The following is a 14028-nucleotide window of genomic DNA, read 5'->3' as shown; positions in this document are numbered from 1 at the left end:
CCTACAAATCTATATCAAGATGATATTCAAATATTCAATCCTACCAATCACACTCATTAAATCTCAATCTTCAAATACCCGGTTGTGCCTTAACTAGCTACTCCAAAACACTAAAATTGCACCAAATTAAAATAACTCAAATGTGGCATCGTCATATAGTAACGAAAACAAATAAAAACTCAAAAGATGTCACACTAATGAATTGCCTCCATAAATATACCAAAAAAGAGCAATTAAAAACCATCCAATTAATCTCAACCAAATAAGGCAATTAAAAGCTACTAGTAACTACTTATTTACCAATATAAAATCATCATATTCATAATAGCTAGCTACCTCTAGATAATCACTCTACTAATTCCCCAACCTCAACCAATAACACTTGATCCGATTAATACGATGAAAGTCGATTCTTGACATATTACTCTCAAAATGTAACACAACTTCTTTTCTTCAATCCTAAACCACATCCCCTCAAAAACCATGCAAAACCAAATCCCATCACCAACCCTTCTCTCAAAACCAATCTAATCCAACACTATGCAAAGAAATCCCACTCAACCCATGCATCTCATCACCCCACCATGCAAGAAAACCCTCCTCCTCCTCCTCAGTCTCCTCCTCCATCTCCACCCCACAAACTCCGAGATCGAAACCTTCCACCTCCACTCCGACACCCGCCCCTTCATCCTCCTCCAAGACTTCGGCTTCACCTCCCCCGGCTTCATCTCCATCTCCGTCTCCTCCATCTCCATATCCTCCTACCCCACCCCCACCCCCGCCCTCCTCTCCTCCATCGGCTGCTACTACGCCCCCTCCCCCGCCCGCCCCGCCCTCGAGCAAGCCCTCCTCCAACACACCTGCATAACCTCCGACCCCTTCGTCTTCCCCATCTTCACCCTCAACGACCCACTCAAACACTTCAACCAAACCATCCTCATCTCCATCCCCGATCTATACTTCATCTTCTTCCTCAACTGCGCCCACAACTCCTCCATCTCAATGACCCTAAATCTCGAAACCTACAACGTTAAACCTAACGGCGATCTTGATTTCATTGATGACCAATTCGCCAATCTTCCCAACACCCTTTTCCTCTTCTCCTTCATCTATCTCTCCTTCCTCCTCGCTTGGTCTTATTACTGCAACAAAAACAAACAATTCGTGAGAAAAATCCATGAAGTTATGGCCCTTTTGCTTTTCTTTAGGGTTTTTGAGCTCCTTTTCCATGCCTGCAGCCAGCACCGGATCAGCCAGATCGGATCTCCCCACTTGTGGAAAAGCTTGTGGCTTTTCATTTATTTTATTAGAAATGTTTTGTTTATACATGTGATCATGCTAATTCGGGCTGGATGGTCACTTTTTAGGCCTAATTTGCAAAATTTGCAAATCAGGGCTATTTTTGTAACTGCCGGGCTTCAATTTGTTGCAAGTACTTGCTTTGTTTTGAGTAATGGACTAGGCACCTCGAGCAGCAGCTATGGGTTATGGACAGTGACGTACTACGCCGTGGACTTCATATGCTGTGTCATCATGACTTTGCCGGTGAGTCCGTCTATCGACAACGTGGTGGTGAGTGCAAAGATCGAGGAGAAGGAGGAGAAGAAGTGGGTGTACAAGAGGGCTTATGAGAGCTTTGCATTGGCTCTTTATATCTATGTTGGGTTTACTAGGCTTGGGATGTTCTTGATTAGGTCTATCACGAGTTATAATATGTGGGGTTTGAGCATTGCTTTGGAGTTGACGATTGAGCTTATATTTTATGGTGTTGTGTATTCGATGTTTTGGCCCAGTGAGAGGTATGACTATGTTGTTCTTGAGGATAGGGAGGAGGATCATTGTGGTAATGGTAGTTTGGCTGATTTGAGGTTGTTGGAGTTTTGAATGTTGATGTAAAGACTTGAATTTTTATGATGATGATTCTTGTGATTTCTTGTGGTTGTGATTGTAGATGTTTTTGTTTGTAGAAAAGTGGGAATATTCAGGGCTTGTAGTATTTACTTTCTTGTTTAACTAGAGTTTTGAAGTTGATGTAATTTAAAGGTTGTTTATTGTGTACATAATTAAGTCCAAATTCGAACTTTGAATGTGAGACTTTTATGTTGATTAAAGATTCGATCTTTATGTTATTGGTTTGAAATGAATTGGCAGTGAGTTTCACTAAATGTGATTAATTTAAGGTCAGAGCTTTGGAGTTGATGAAATTTTATTGTTGCTTTTATCGTACATAAGTGCGAAATGGAGCTTTGAATGTGAAACTTAGGTATTAAACATTCGATCTTTATGTTATTTGGTTGAAATAGATGTAAACTTTTTTTTGTATCTTGTGTACACAGCTAAAATTTATACAGGAGAAGTCGGCTTAGTAATAAAATGTTAATTGCTTTTAGACGATGATTTAACAGATTCTTGAAGTTAATTATTTGTTGGTATACATATGAGACAGAATGAAAGACAAACCTCTTTCTCTCTCTCTCTCTCTCTCTCTCTCTCATTGCTGGCTTTTCTTCTCATATTTCTATATGCAACATTCTTAAACGTAAATATCATTTCTGGGATTTTCCCAATGGTATCTTTCTTGGGGAGATGCATTACTATGTTTTGAAGCCACTGATTTTGAATTTTATGATTCTTCAAATAATTCAAGTAAGCCCAGTTGTTAATTTGCTTGATTTTACCCGTGTTCTATCTTATAGTTCTTGAGGGTTGCACATGGAAGGTTGCTTGATAAGTTTTTAAATATTGCAACTTTTTGCTGATATAAGCTTCTGCAAATGTCAAAGGGTTGCACATGGAAGGTTGCTTGCTATTCATGGACAAAATTGACATGTTGTTCTTAACTTTTGATACATGAATCAGTTCCATATTGGAACTTTCACACTACTATGATAGAACTTAAAATATGAGTATATATTTAATTGCTTCTCATCATTGAGACATACATAGTTTCTCTTACTGAGCTAATGAATATTGACAATCCCTCTGCATTTTGTGATTCTTCATCCTCTGTCTTCATTTAGCTGATCAAGATAACGTGTTGCAGTCATTGGAGTTGTGAGCATGGATTCAGTGAAGGGCAATAGCAAGGGATACATTGGGCACAGGTTGGTTTCTTTTGATTGCAATGCTTTCAACTATTTTTCAAGAATGCTGAATTCATTTTTTATCTTGTGATTTTTCTCAGCACAATGGCTAAGAAACCAATTGAGAACATCAGGTTTCTCATCAGTGTTAGTGTTGGAATCATGTTTGGTTTCTTCATGGGAGTGTTGATTCCCAAACTCCCACAAATTAAGGTGACTTTTGAGTCTGGTTTTGTGATCCATGTTTTTTTTTCATTTTATGAATGTGTTTTGCATCGGTTTCTTTGTCAGATAGGCACGGAGTCTGTTGTTCTAGATGCTTCCATGATCTACGGGGGAAACGTCTCTGCTGCCTCCACAGAAATTAGCAGAAACGTATCTATTGGAAACCAGCAAATTTCAAAGGTTCAAATCTCTAGTTTTCCCTTAATGCATACAACCATTAAGATAGTTCATCCTCGTATCAACTGGTTACCGTTCAGATTTGGGTGCCTTCTAATCCGAGAGGCGCGGAGAGGCTTCCTCCGGGCATCGTGGCATCAGAGTCGGACCTCTATCAACGAAGACTGTGGGGACTGCCTAGAGAGGTGAAACATAAGCTTTTGATTCTTTTTGGTTTCTATTGTAATGATGCATCTTGATATATGAATTTATGTTTCTTATTAATTTATGATGTTTTAGGACCTGCCCATTACACCAAAGTATCTAGTGACTTTCACAGTTGGTTATAAGCAGAGGTTTAACATTGACAAAGCAGTTAAAAAGGTTAGTTTAAGCCTTTTTCTGCCTCTCTCTGTCTCTGTATTTCTCACTATCTGCATTCTTGCATCAGTTTTCAGAAAATTTTACAATCCTTCTGTTCCATTACGATGGAATAACCACTGAGTGGGACGAGTTCGAGTGGTCTAAGCGTGCCATTCACATCAGTGCTCGAAAACAGACAAAATGGTAATAAGACTCATAAACTTCTCTAACAGAGTTATGGTTAGTCTGATTTGAGTAAAGCTGACACGTGTATTATCAAAGGTGGTACGCAAAGAGGTTTTTGCATCCGGACATTGTTGCATCCTACGACTACATCTTCATATGGGACGAGGACCTTGGAGTCGAGCACTTTGATGCGAAAGAGTAAGAAGCCTAACCAGTTTCACAGAAAAATATTGGCCTAAAACAAACTCTCACAGTTCTGTTCTTGCACAAACATGTCAGATACATTAAGCTTGTGAGGAAACATGGTCTTGAGATTTCCCAGCCGGGCCTCGAGCCAACCAAGAGCATGCCATGGAGGATGACAAGGAAACGCGATCACAGTGAGATTCACAAGTACATAATCTACAAGAAAACACCATCCACATTTCTTCCTTTTATTTGATTTCTTACACACTTTGTTTTGAATGTAGGGTCACAGAGGAGAAACCGGGCTTGTGTCCTGATCCACATTTGCCACCGTGTGCAGCGTAAGACACCTCATTCAACTCAAAATCTCTTCGTTTCATTGGCCTACAACCTCAATTTCTTACCTCTTTTCACAATATACACAGCTTTGTGGAGATCATGGCTCCTGTCTTCTCTAGAGAGGCTTGGCGTTGCGTGTGGCATCTGATTCAGGTAGTTTGTCCTTGCTCGACTCTGCTTATGACAACATTCTTTCTTATCTTACAGATGCTATTTTTTTAAGAATGACTTGGTCCATGGATGGGGTCTGGACTTTGCCCTCCAAAAATGTGTAGAGGTCAGTTTCAAAAATCTTGCAAAATGCTTTCATGAGTATATCTTTAGCTGCTGATCATGCTTTGATCATAGCCTGCACATGAGAAAATCGGAGTCGTTGATGGGCAATGGATTGTTCATCAAATTGTTCCTTCATTGGGAGGCCAGGTAAATATTTTGTTTTGTGATGAACCTAAGTAATAAAAAAATAGAAATCTCATCTTTTTTTTGATGATGCATATATGTGTAGGGTGAATCTGAATCTACTAATGGAAGGGCTCCATGGCAAGAGGTATGTAGCCTTTCTTTCATTTGGATTGTTTGCAGTTCGGGTTCTCTATTGCAAAGATTACTAGTGAAAAAAATGAAATAGAATGCAAGATTGAAATTTTATTTTATTTTTTTGTGATTGTGTTAACTTAGGTGAGACTAAGATGCACTAGAGAATGGGCAATGTTCAAAGCTAGGATGGCCAATGCAGAAAGAGATTATCACAAGTCTATGGAGATTGATTCTTCCCATTAGACTACTTGACCCTTGAGGCATACTAACAAGGTGCTTGGATACGGCCTTCAACTTCAAACACTCAACAACATTGTTGTAGAGATATCATATGTCAAAATTTATTTTGGGAAATAGATTTATTTTTTGAAAGGACATACAGCATTATAAACATTGATCATTCAATAGTGGTTCCCAAACACACAAACACAAACAACTCCATTTATTTAGTAGTGGAACTCTTGAATATTTTTAGCCAAAATCCCTTCATCATCATATGCTATTACAAATTACAGAAGCGAAAACCTTGTGACATCATTCTGCATCAATTATAAATTTAAAAGTCAAAAAATTAAATAACAAGATTACAAGAAAAAAAAATAGTGTATATATGATTAAATATCAATAGACAAAACGTTGAAAACGTGGCTTTCATGTAATCAACAAAAGATAGAAGTATTACTACAAGATTGCAATTCTAACTAAGCTCGAGATAACCCCAATAATTTTAACTAACCAAGAAAATAAAATATAAATTATAAGTCTAAACTTATTCATAACTTTAACCAAAACCAACTTAGTCAATAATCTAAATCATCTGAATTATGTAAAATAATTAAATCATTTAATTGTAACCATTTAACTAGAATAAAACCAAGTCCGAAAATTTTATTTATAAGATAATCTCCAACCACAATACATTAAAATGCAACAATCACGGTAAATATTAATACATATTTACAATTAAAAAATAATACAACTATTTCAATGTAAATTAATGGAAATATCATTCTTAATCGTCCATATCATTTCTGGGATTTTCCCAATGGAAATATCATTCTTAAAGTAAATATTCCCAACTTGTTTTATCTTGATTATTCATGGGGTTGATACATTACTATTACTATGTTTTGAAGCCATTGATTTTGATTTTTATAATTCTTCAAATTATACAAGTAGGCCCAGTTGTTAATTTACTTGATTTACACTTCTTGTAACTTATAGTAGTTCTCGAGGGTTGCAGGGGAAAGCTAAGTTTTAAAATATTGAGACTTTATGGTGATATAATTTTATGCAAATGTCAAAGGGTTGCACATGGAGAAAATGGGGGCAGATAAGTTATGGTCAAGTCTTATTGTATTTGTCATTATCAAGTCGACCCAATAAAAAACCAATGATTTCGGGTTAGATTCGGGTTATCGGTTTAAAAAATTATAAAATTATTATTTTAATTATTTTTATTAAATTAAGAAATATTATACTTAGACATAAAGCATGATAAAGTTTTCATCATGTTATAACAGATTTTAAGTGTGCAATATCATATTTTATCGTGTAATATCATATTTTAATTGTGCAATATCATATTTTGGTTATTATCGTGCAGTGTCAGATTAAATTGCATTAACGTTAACAGTAGGGCTGACAATTTTCCACATGAATACACACGAAGTTAATGGTTAGGACCTTATAAGAACCCAATGATTTCAGGTTGGATTAAGGTTTGACTTTATTGGATTGGATCGATATCGGGTTGACCCAATATCGACCCTATCCGCATGATTTGAATCAGTTTAATATTGGAAATTAACACGTTCTTGATAACTTGTAAACTTGTAGTATCAGTTTAATAGTGGAACTTCACTCATACTTAAGGGATTTGATATGTTGGAATGTCTATATATTTAATTGCTTCTCATCATTGAGACATAGTACATATTGACAATCTCTCCGCAGTTTGTGATTCTTCATCTATCTGTATGAGCATGGATGCAGTAGAGGGCAACAGCAAGAGATATATTGGGCACAGGTTGGTTATAAGCAGAGGTTTATCATTGATAAAGCAGTTAAAAAGGTCAGTTTAAGTCTCTCTCTCTCTCTTCTTGCATCAGTTTTCAGAAAATTTTACCATTCTTCTGTTACATTATGATGGAATGACCACCGAATGGGACGAGTTCGAGTGGTCTAAGCGTGCCATTCACATCAGTGCTCGAAAACAGACAAAATGGTAATAAACTTGTTTAAGACAGGAATGGTTAGTCTGATTTGAGTAAAGCTGAGGCATGTAATGTAAAAGGTGGTACGCAAAGAGGTTTCTGCATCCGGACATTGTTGCATCCTACGAATACATCTTCATATGGGAGGAGGACCTTGGAGTCGAGCACTTTGATGCGGAAGAGTAAGATGCTTAACCAGTTTCACATAAAAAGATTGGCCTAAAACAAACTCTCACAATTCTGTTCTTGCACAAAATATGTCAGATACATTAAGCTTGTGAGGAAACATGGTCTTGAGATTTCCCAGCCAGCCCTCGAGCCAACCAAGAGCATGCCGTGGAAGATGACAAAGAAACGCAATGACAGTGAGGTTCACAGGTACATCCTCTACAAGATAATGCCACATTTATTTCTTTTGTTTTGAATGTAGGGTCACAGAGGAGAGACCGGGCTTATGTCCTGATCCACATTTGCCCCCATGTGCAGCGTAAGACGCCTTGTTCAACTCAACATCTCTTTGTTTCATTCGCCTACAACCTTAAGTTCTTACCTCTTTTCACAATACACACAGTTTTGTGGAGATCATGGCTCCTGTCTTCTCTAGAGAGGCTTGGTGTTGTGTGTGGCATCTGATTCAGGTAGTTTGTCCTTGCTCGACTCTGCTTATGAAAACGTTCTTTCTTATCTTATAAACGCTAGTATTATTTTAGAATGACTTGGTCCATGGATGGGGTCTGGACTTTGTCTTCCACAAATGTGTTGAGGTCAGTTTCAACTACTTGAAATCTCGCAAAATGCTTTCATATCATACACCTTTTGCTGCTGATGACGACGATCATGCTTTGATCACAGCCTGCACAGGAAAAAATTGGAGTCGTTGATGAGCAATGGGTTGTTCACTAAATTGTTCCTTCACTTGGAGACCAGGTAAATATTTTGCGTAATGGTACTGCTCCATGGGAAGAGGTATGCAGCCTTTCTCTCGTTTTGATTATTTGCAGCTCGGATCATCTATTGCAAAGATTACATGTGAAGAATGATTGAAATTTTATTTTATTTTGTTTTTTTGTGACTGTTAACTTAGGTGAGACTAAGGTGTATCAGGGAACGGGGAATGTTCAAAATTAGGATGGCAAATGCTGAAAAGAATTATCACGAGTCTATGGAGATTGATTCTTCCCATTTGACTGCTTGAGCCTTGAGGTGTTTGGATAGGGCCTTCAACTTCAAACACTCAACAACATATTGTATGTCCAAATTTATTTTGAGAAATAGATTTAACTTTTGATAAGATAGGATATTACATTGATCATTAAATACTGGTTCCCAAACACATACACATACAACTCACTTATTTAGTAGAGGAATTCTTGAATATTTTTACCCAAAAATCCCTTCATCATCATCATCATATGCTATTACAACATCATATATATCTCCATCATCAGTCTACAATGCTCTTGAACTCCCAGACTGAAAACTTCTGATTTGGTGGACAATATTGCCCCTGGTGGGCCCCATATCCACCATGCTTCATCCCTCCTCCTTGATGACCAAAATACCCCTGATGACCCCCATAACCATAACCACCACCATGCTTCTCCTCCTTGTGAAGTCCAAAGTGCACTTGGTTGGCCTCGTACCCACCGCCATACTTCATCCCCTCTTCGTGCTGACCATAATGACCTCCATAACCATAACCACCACCACCACCACCACCACCACCACCACCATATTGCTTCATCCCCATCCCCTCCTTTTCAGGACCAAAATACCCCTGATGACCCCCATAACCACCACCGTGCTTCTCCTCCTTGTGAATACCAAAGTGCCCATGATTGCCCCCGTATCCACCACCATGCTCCACCCCTTCTCCGTGATGACCATAATGCCCCTGACCACCACCATGTTGCTTCATCCCCATCCCCTCCTTGTGACCTTCGTGGTGCATCTTGCCACCTTGGCCATAATGCTCACTCTTGGCGCCGCCCCAGCCTTCATGCTTCATCTCTGACGACACCGCCATGTGGCCCTTCTTCTCAAGGTGGTTGCCACTGGTGTAGGAATTATTGTAGTCGATCTTTGGCACGCAATGCTCAACAGGAGGCTTCATCATGTGCATGGAGCCGTTGCTGTAGCTGTATTCGTCTTTGTAGAGGAATTCCTCTTCCGTGGAGTAGTAGTCTTCCTTGTACATCTGCATTTTTCTTGATTATCTCACTCTCTCTCACAATTGAATGATGGTGGTGTTGTATCTGCAGCTTCTACTTATAAGGTTTATCATGATGGGGATGAATCATCTGCATCAGTTCCCATTATGGTTAAAGTTGGCTTCTTTTTCATTTGGAGGAATTTTCTTACAGCTTCGATCCCACTTTGGGAAGAATCTTGCATGGTGATCGTGCATTTGGACATGGGAATGGGGCCTTGAATCAACAGTTGAGATTCTAACTGTCTATTCTCACATTTGTGTAGATAAGATAAACATTGAGGCCACATATTTCTAAGATTTGTGAGAATCATTTAGTTTGTGGAGGATAGAGTTATTCTATTTTTTGTCCCTTATTGATTTAGCCAATAATAATAATATAAGTAACAAAGATATGAAGACATGAAGTATAGTAAGGTTTTTGGTTTAAGTTATAGTACTACAATTTGTGTTGAATAAAGCAAATGTAATGAGCTGCACATCCATCAGTGGCAATTCATGACTATATTTTCTTGATAAAAGTATTCGGACATGCCAACCTTGAACAATGCCAAAAACCATCATAAATTATTGAGGGTATCAGATTCTTTCTTTCATTTGACTTTTTTCTTAATTTCTTTTCTTTTTTTACAATAATTCATAGTTCAACAAACAAGAAACATTGAGAATCCTCTGTTTAAGACAAAACTTAGCAGTAAAACAAATTAAAAATCTCAATTTCAAGAGCTGAATCATATCATTCTCCATTAGAAATTCAAAAACAGTTTGAGAGATCCAAAATGAAGTTCACAGTCTGAAGATGAATCTATTAGCTCACACCAAAATATTTCCTAAAGAAAAACGGACAGCAACAACGATGAACCAACCCCCCCGCTTTCAAGGGGGGCATAATGCACAGTCATATCGCGTTTATGTAACTAGTTACAACGAGTAGTTCCTAGCAGAGCCGCCTTCTCTTTTTCCCTCTCACTCAGTCCACTGATGCCATCAGTTTGCTAGAAAATCGAGTCTAACAAAGATTATATACAAACCTCAACCTAAGAAGTCCGAGAGATATGTCCCTTTTTTTCGGTATCTCAAAAGCTCGAAGGCAAGAATGATATAAGCATGTAGCATGGTTATAAAAATAACACACTGCAGCCATGAATTTGGTTAAAGGGCACCCTTACCCGGGAGTCGAGCAGAAGCTTGCTTCCCCGCCTGTACAAGAAGATACACAGCCTCGTTTGTGTAGTTTCAGCCACTCTCTCTTTCTCTTATGCAATTCCCAGGTAGAAGGAATTTGTATTGATCAGCTTCTTCCAAGATATATGCAGGCAGATGAACGGCCGAGTAGGAATGTGGGATCGGCCCCATCTTCCCGATTATCTCTTTGAACGTGTACTCCTCGGGAAGCATGTCAAACAAGTCAGCCCCTTTGCAGATCACTTTCTGGATTCTCTTAGGGCTCAGGAAATGAGAGAATCTCACTCGATCCACGTGGCTGTAGGCTTTCATCTTGAATATAAACTCGCTGATTCGTCTGAAGCAGAAGCTACAATGCCACCCTGCATCGGCCAAGATCTCATCAGATTGTCGATAGTGAGCATATTTCGTCTTCCCAGACTGGTATACGTGGACAGACGCCCTCCAGCTGTTGTTATCAACAAAGAACTCGAACGAGTACAAATAATTCTTGAGGCGGAGATGAAGAATTGGCGGTATGTCATCGCACCACCTCAAGAGATTAATTGTGTGCCTACTTGGGATCTCATCAACATCCGACATTATCAACAAGTCATCATCTTGAATCCCGGCTTGCTTGAGAAGATAATCCAATGCATATCTCTGATACGCCTCTTCAACAAAAGGGTTCTCCCCTCTCTTGAATCTCCCCGGGACTTGGCCATAAGTTAACCGGGGCTCAACAAATTTGAACTGATCACGGACAGTTGAGAAGAGGTAGGGCTTAGGCAGCCCAGTGAAGGTGGAGTTCGACTCAAGGAGCACAAACTCTGTCACATACGGATATAACTCCTTCCAGCGCATCTTTAGGAGGTCCGCCTCGTTGCTGAACAGCACTGCATCATACACACGTCTAGGATACTCACGAATTCCCCAGCCGTGAAGCTTGCACAGATTCTCCATAGACACATTCTCGTGATAGTAGTGAGGTCTCTCGTGGAAAGACTTAGGCGGGGACTCCCACAACGGTCTCAGAAAGTACGTGATCTTCTGGCCATGGACATATATAACTAAGCCGCACGTAGGGATCAACACAAAGAGAAAGAGCAATGCTTTGAAATCGAGCCCCCGGAGAATACATCTCAATCTGGTCATGCTTAAAGGCCTTCCTGAATCCTGCAGTTTTTACAAACACCAAACAATTTATGAAAACTGCAACAATCATATAATGTTAAACACCAACTCTAACAAACATATACACAACTTCCACAAGTAGATTTTCTCCAATGTTTTGTTTATTTCAATATGGACCCTCACAAATTACAAATAAAGCAAGAATCTTACTTTCCCTATATCATTTTTAAGGAGTTCAAATAGCTAATTAATGGTCTTCAATAGATTAATGAAAACTACCCAACAAATAACAGCAATACAATTGAAAATTCAAGCACAAGAGCTAAAAATATATTGAGAAAAAGACATTCCATTCAGAAATCACTCTGATAAAAAAAACACAGGATCTTCAAATTTCTTGGAGCTGATATATACCACCAGAAAAAATTATAAATGCGAGAATTTGACCTAATCCCCTAATAAAAGACATAAAACATGGTCTAAAATTGCTCTAATCAAAACAAATGCCAAATGTTCCTCATCCCAACATCCAAAAGCCAAAATTTATGTCTCATCAATCACTCTGATTTATAAAAAAAAAAGGTTCAAAAACTAAAAAGGCAACAGAAACAAGACATTCAAGAATTTTCTAGAGAAAAAAGAAGGGGATGAAAAAAACCCACACTTTTGGTATGACATACATTAGCAAAAAAGCAACCCCCAAAAAAAAGATGGGATTTTTACCTCACCACAGGCATCACCACATATATCATCAGATTTCTTCGAACAATTCCGAGATCCTCCTTCGGTCATCATATTCACCTTCTCCCAAATTTTTGATACACCGCTCATCTCTCTCTCTCTAAAATAACCTAACAATCACCCTCTTTATCCCAATAAAATGCAGACCCAAATCAAACCAAACAAAACCCAGATGAGATCTCCCTCAAAGCTAGAAACTTGACGCTCCGGCCGTAGAGAGGGAATGCAACAAGTGACCCTAACGTAATTTCCTCAATTAATATTTATATCACAATAATAAAAAAGGCCCTTTTGCGAATTACTCAAATATGAATATAAAGAGAGTATTTGTGGCGTGTTGAATCTGTGGCAGTTGTCAAGATTACAATGTATGCCGTTTACTCTGTCTTGTAGCAGACAGATTTATAGGCTCCAACGTTAGAGAATAGTAGTAGGGTTTATTTGGCGGAATTGCCCTTGTTGGTGGCCGGATTATATGGGGATAGGCATGGGTGATTTGGTCTTATCTACTTGTCTAATGGGTTTAGGATTGTTAGACGAGTCGTTATCCCAATTCGAGGAGTATTAGTATTAGAATTATAAATATGTTAATGCATTATTATGTTGATTAAAATAAGTATTGAACTTTTCTTTTGAAAGGTTGTGATATAGTAGCAAATTGAGGAATTATTAGAGTGGTTTGAAGGATATAATCATATAATCAGTGTTATTGATTAGGAACTTTTCTCCATTGCTATTTTTTTTCAAATAAATTGTTGGTTGGTTTGAGTTGAATATGGTCTTACTTTAGCCTCTAGCTAGGTCAACTCTCATTTACATGATGTCAATTGATTTTTGTACCTATATTTGTTGTTTGTAATTTACATTTACTTTATAGAACTTAATAACATTAATCATAAACATATTATGGACAATAATTTAGAGATATTAATGTCTTTTCCATAATAAGAATGAATTTAAAATTTGTGTATAGCCTCTATCTATAATAGTATTCTGTTTTTATTTTATTTTAAAAATAAATTTACTTTATTTTATTAATACAACAAATAAAATCATCTATATCATGAAACGGTTACTTAGCTTGTTTTATGAGAATATTATGATACGAATTAAAATTGATATACGATATGTTCGGAAAAATTAAATTTAAGATGAACTAGTTATTGATCATTTAAAGTTTTTACACCGTATTAATTATCTAAAACTAAAGAACAATATGTAACTCCTTATTTCATAAATTTTAACTCAATTTTAATAAAATTTAGAACAAAAATGAACTCCTTCCGTTTAAACAATTCAACGCATGTTCTGATCTGGTCGATGTTGCAAGTATGCATTCAATTTCAAATTGTGTATATGTATAAATTAATGATAAAAATATTCAATTTTATCTGATTTCTCCCTACCCATAATACTACCATTACAATATAATGTACATTAATTAAATATAAAATACAATTTTAAAAAAGACACAATGATATAAAGATAT

At 37.6% G+C, this 14028-nt stretch overlaps 3 protein-coding genes and 1 pseudogene across 4 annotated transcripts; 3 read left to right on the top strand and 1 right to left on the bottom strand.

Moving 5' to 3' along the window:
* Window positions 1-564: 564 nt before the first annotated feature.
* On the top strand, window positions 565-1884 carry LOC125206800 (protein CANDIDATE G PROTEIN-COUPLED RECEPTOR 7-like). Its single transcript, XM_048106021.1, has one exon. The coding sequence runs from the start codon at window positions 565-567 to the stop codon at window positions 1882-1884; it is 1320 nt and encodes a 439-aa protein (XP_047961978.1).
* A 1019-nt stretch (window positions 1885-2903) lies between these two features.
* On the top strand, window positions 2904-5479 carry LOC125207784 (uncharacterized). The gene is made up of 14 exons (XM_048107263.2): window positions 2904-3104; window positions 3185-3296; window positions 3375-3488; window positions 3566-3670; window positions 3765-3848; window positions 3916-4031; window positions 4110-4211; window positions 4293-4406; window positions 4484-4540; window positions 4625-4691; window positions 4762-4815; window positions 4887-4961; window positions 5044-5085; window positions 5217-5479. Exons 1-14 carry the CDS (start codon window positions 3061-3063, stop codon window positions 5316-5318), a joined length of 1188 nt encoding a protein of 395 aa, XP_047963220.1. The 5' UTR covers window positions 2904-3060; the 3' UTR covers window positions 5319-5479.
* Window positions 5480-7060: 1581 nt separating this feature from the next.
* LOC125206799 (uncharacterized) lies at window positions 7061-8978 on the top strand (annotated as a pseudogene). Its single transcript, XR_016132892.1, has 9 exons — window positions 7061-7076; window positions 7161-7302; window positions 7372-7473; window positions 7556-7669; window positions 7722-7778; window positions 7863-7929; window positions 8002-8055; window positions 8144-8257; window positions 8376-8978. The product of XR_016132892.1 is annotated as an uncharacterized LOC125206799 (transcript).
* LOC148923759 (uncharacterized) lies at window positions 8568-12918 on the bottom strand. The gene is made up of 2 exons (XM_089060489.1): window positions 12522-12918; window positions 8568-11840 (listed from the first exon to the last, which is right to left on the bottom strand). The coding sequence occupies exons 1-2, from the start codon at window positions 12627-12629 to the stop codon at window positions 10737-10739; spliced, it is 1212 nt and encodes a 403-aa protein (XP_088916615.1). The 5' UTR covers window positions 12630-12918; the 3' UTR covers window positions 8568-10736.
* Between the last annotated feature and the right edge of the window lie 1110 nt (window positions 12919-14028).

The sequence above is a fragment of the Salvia hispanica genome, chromosome 6 (assembly GCF_029641045.1).
Source record: "Salvia hispanica isolate PSC_SH4W2 chromosome 6, Shi_PSC_v1, whole genome shotgun sequence".
In the NCBI taxonomy this organism is placed as follows: domain Eukaryota; kingdom Viridiplantae; phylum Streptophyta; class Magnoliopsida; order Lamiales; family Lamiaceae; genus Salvia; species Salvia hispanica.
This window is presented reverse-complemented; position numbering and strand designations above follow the sequence as displayed.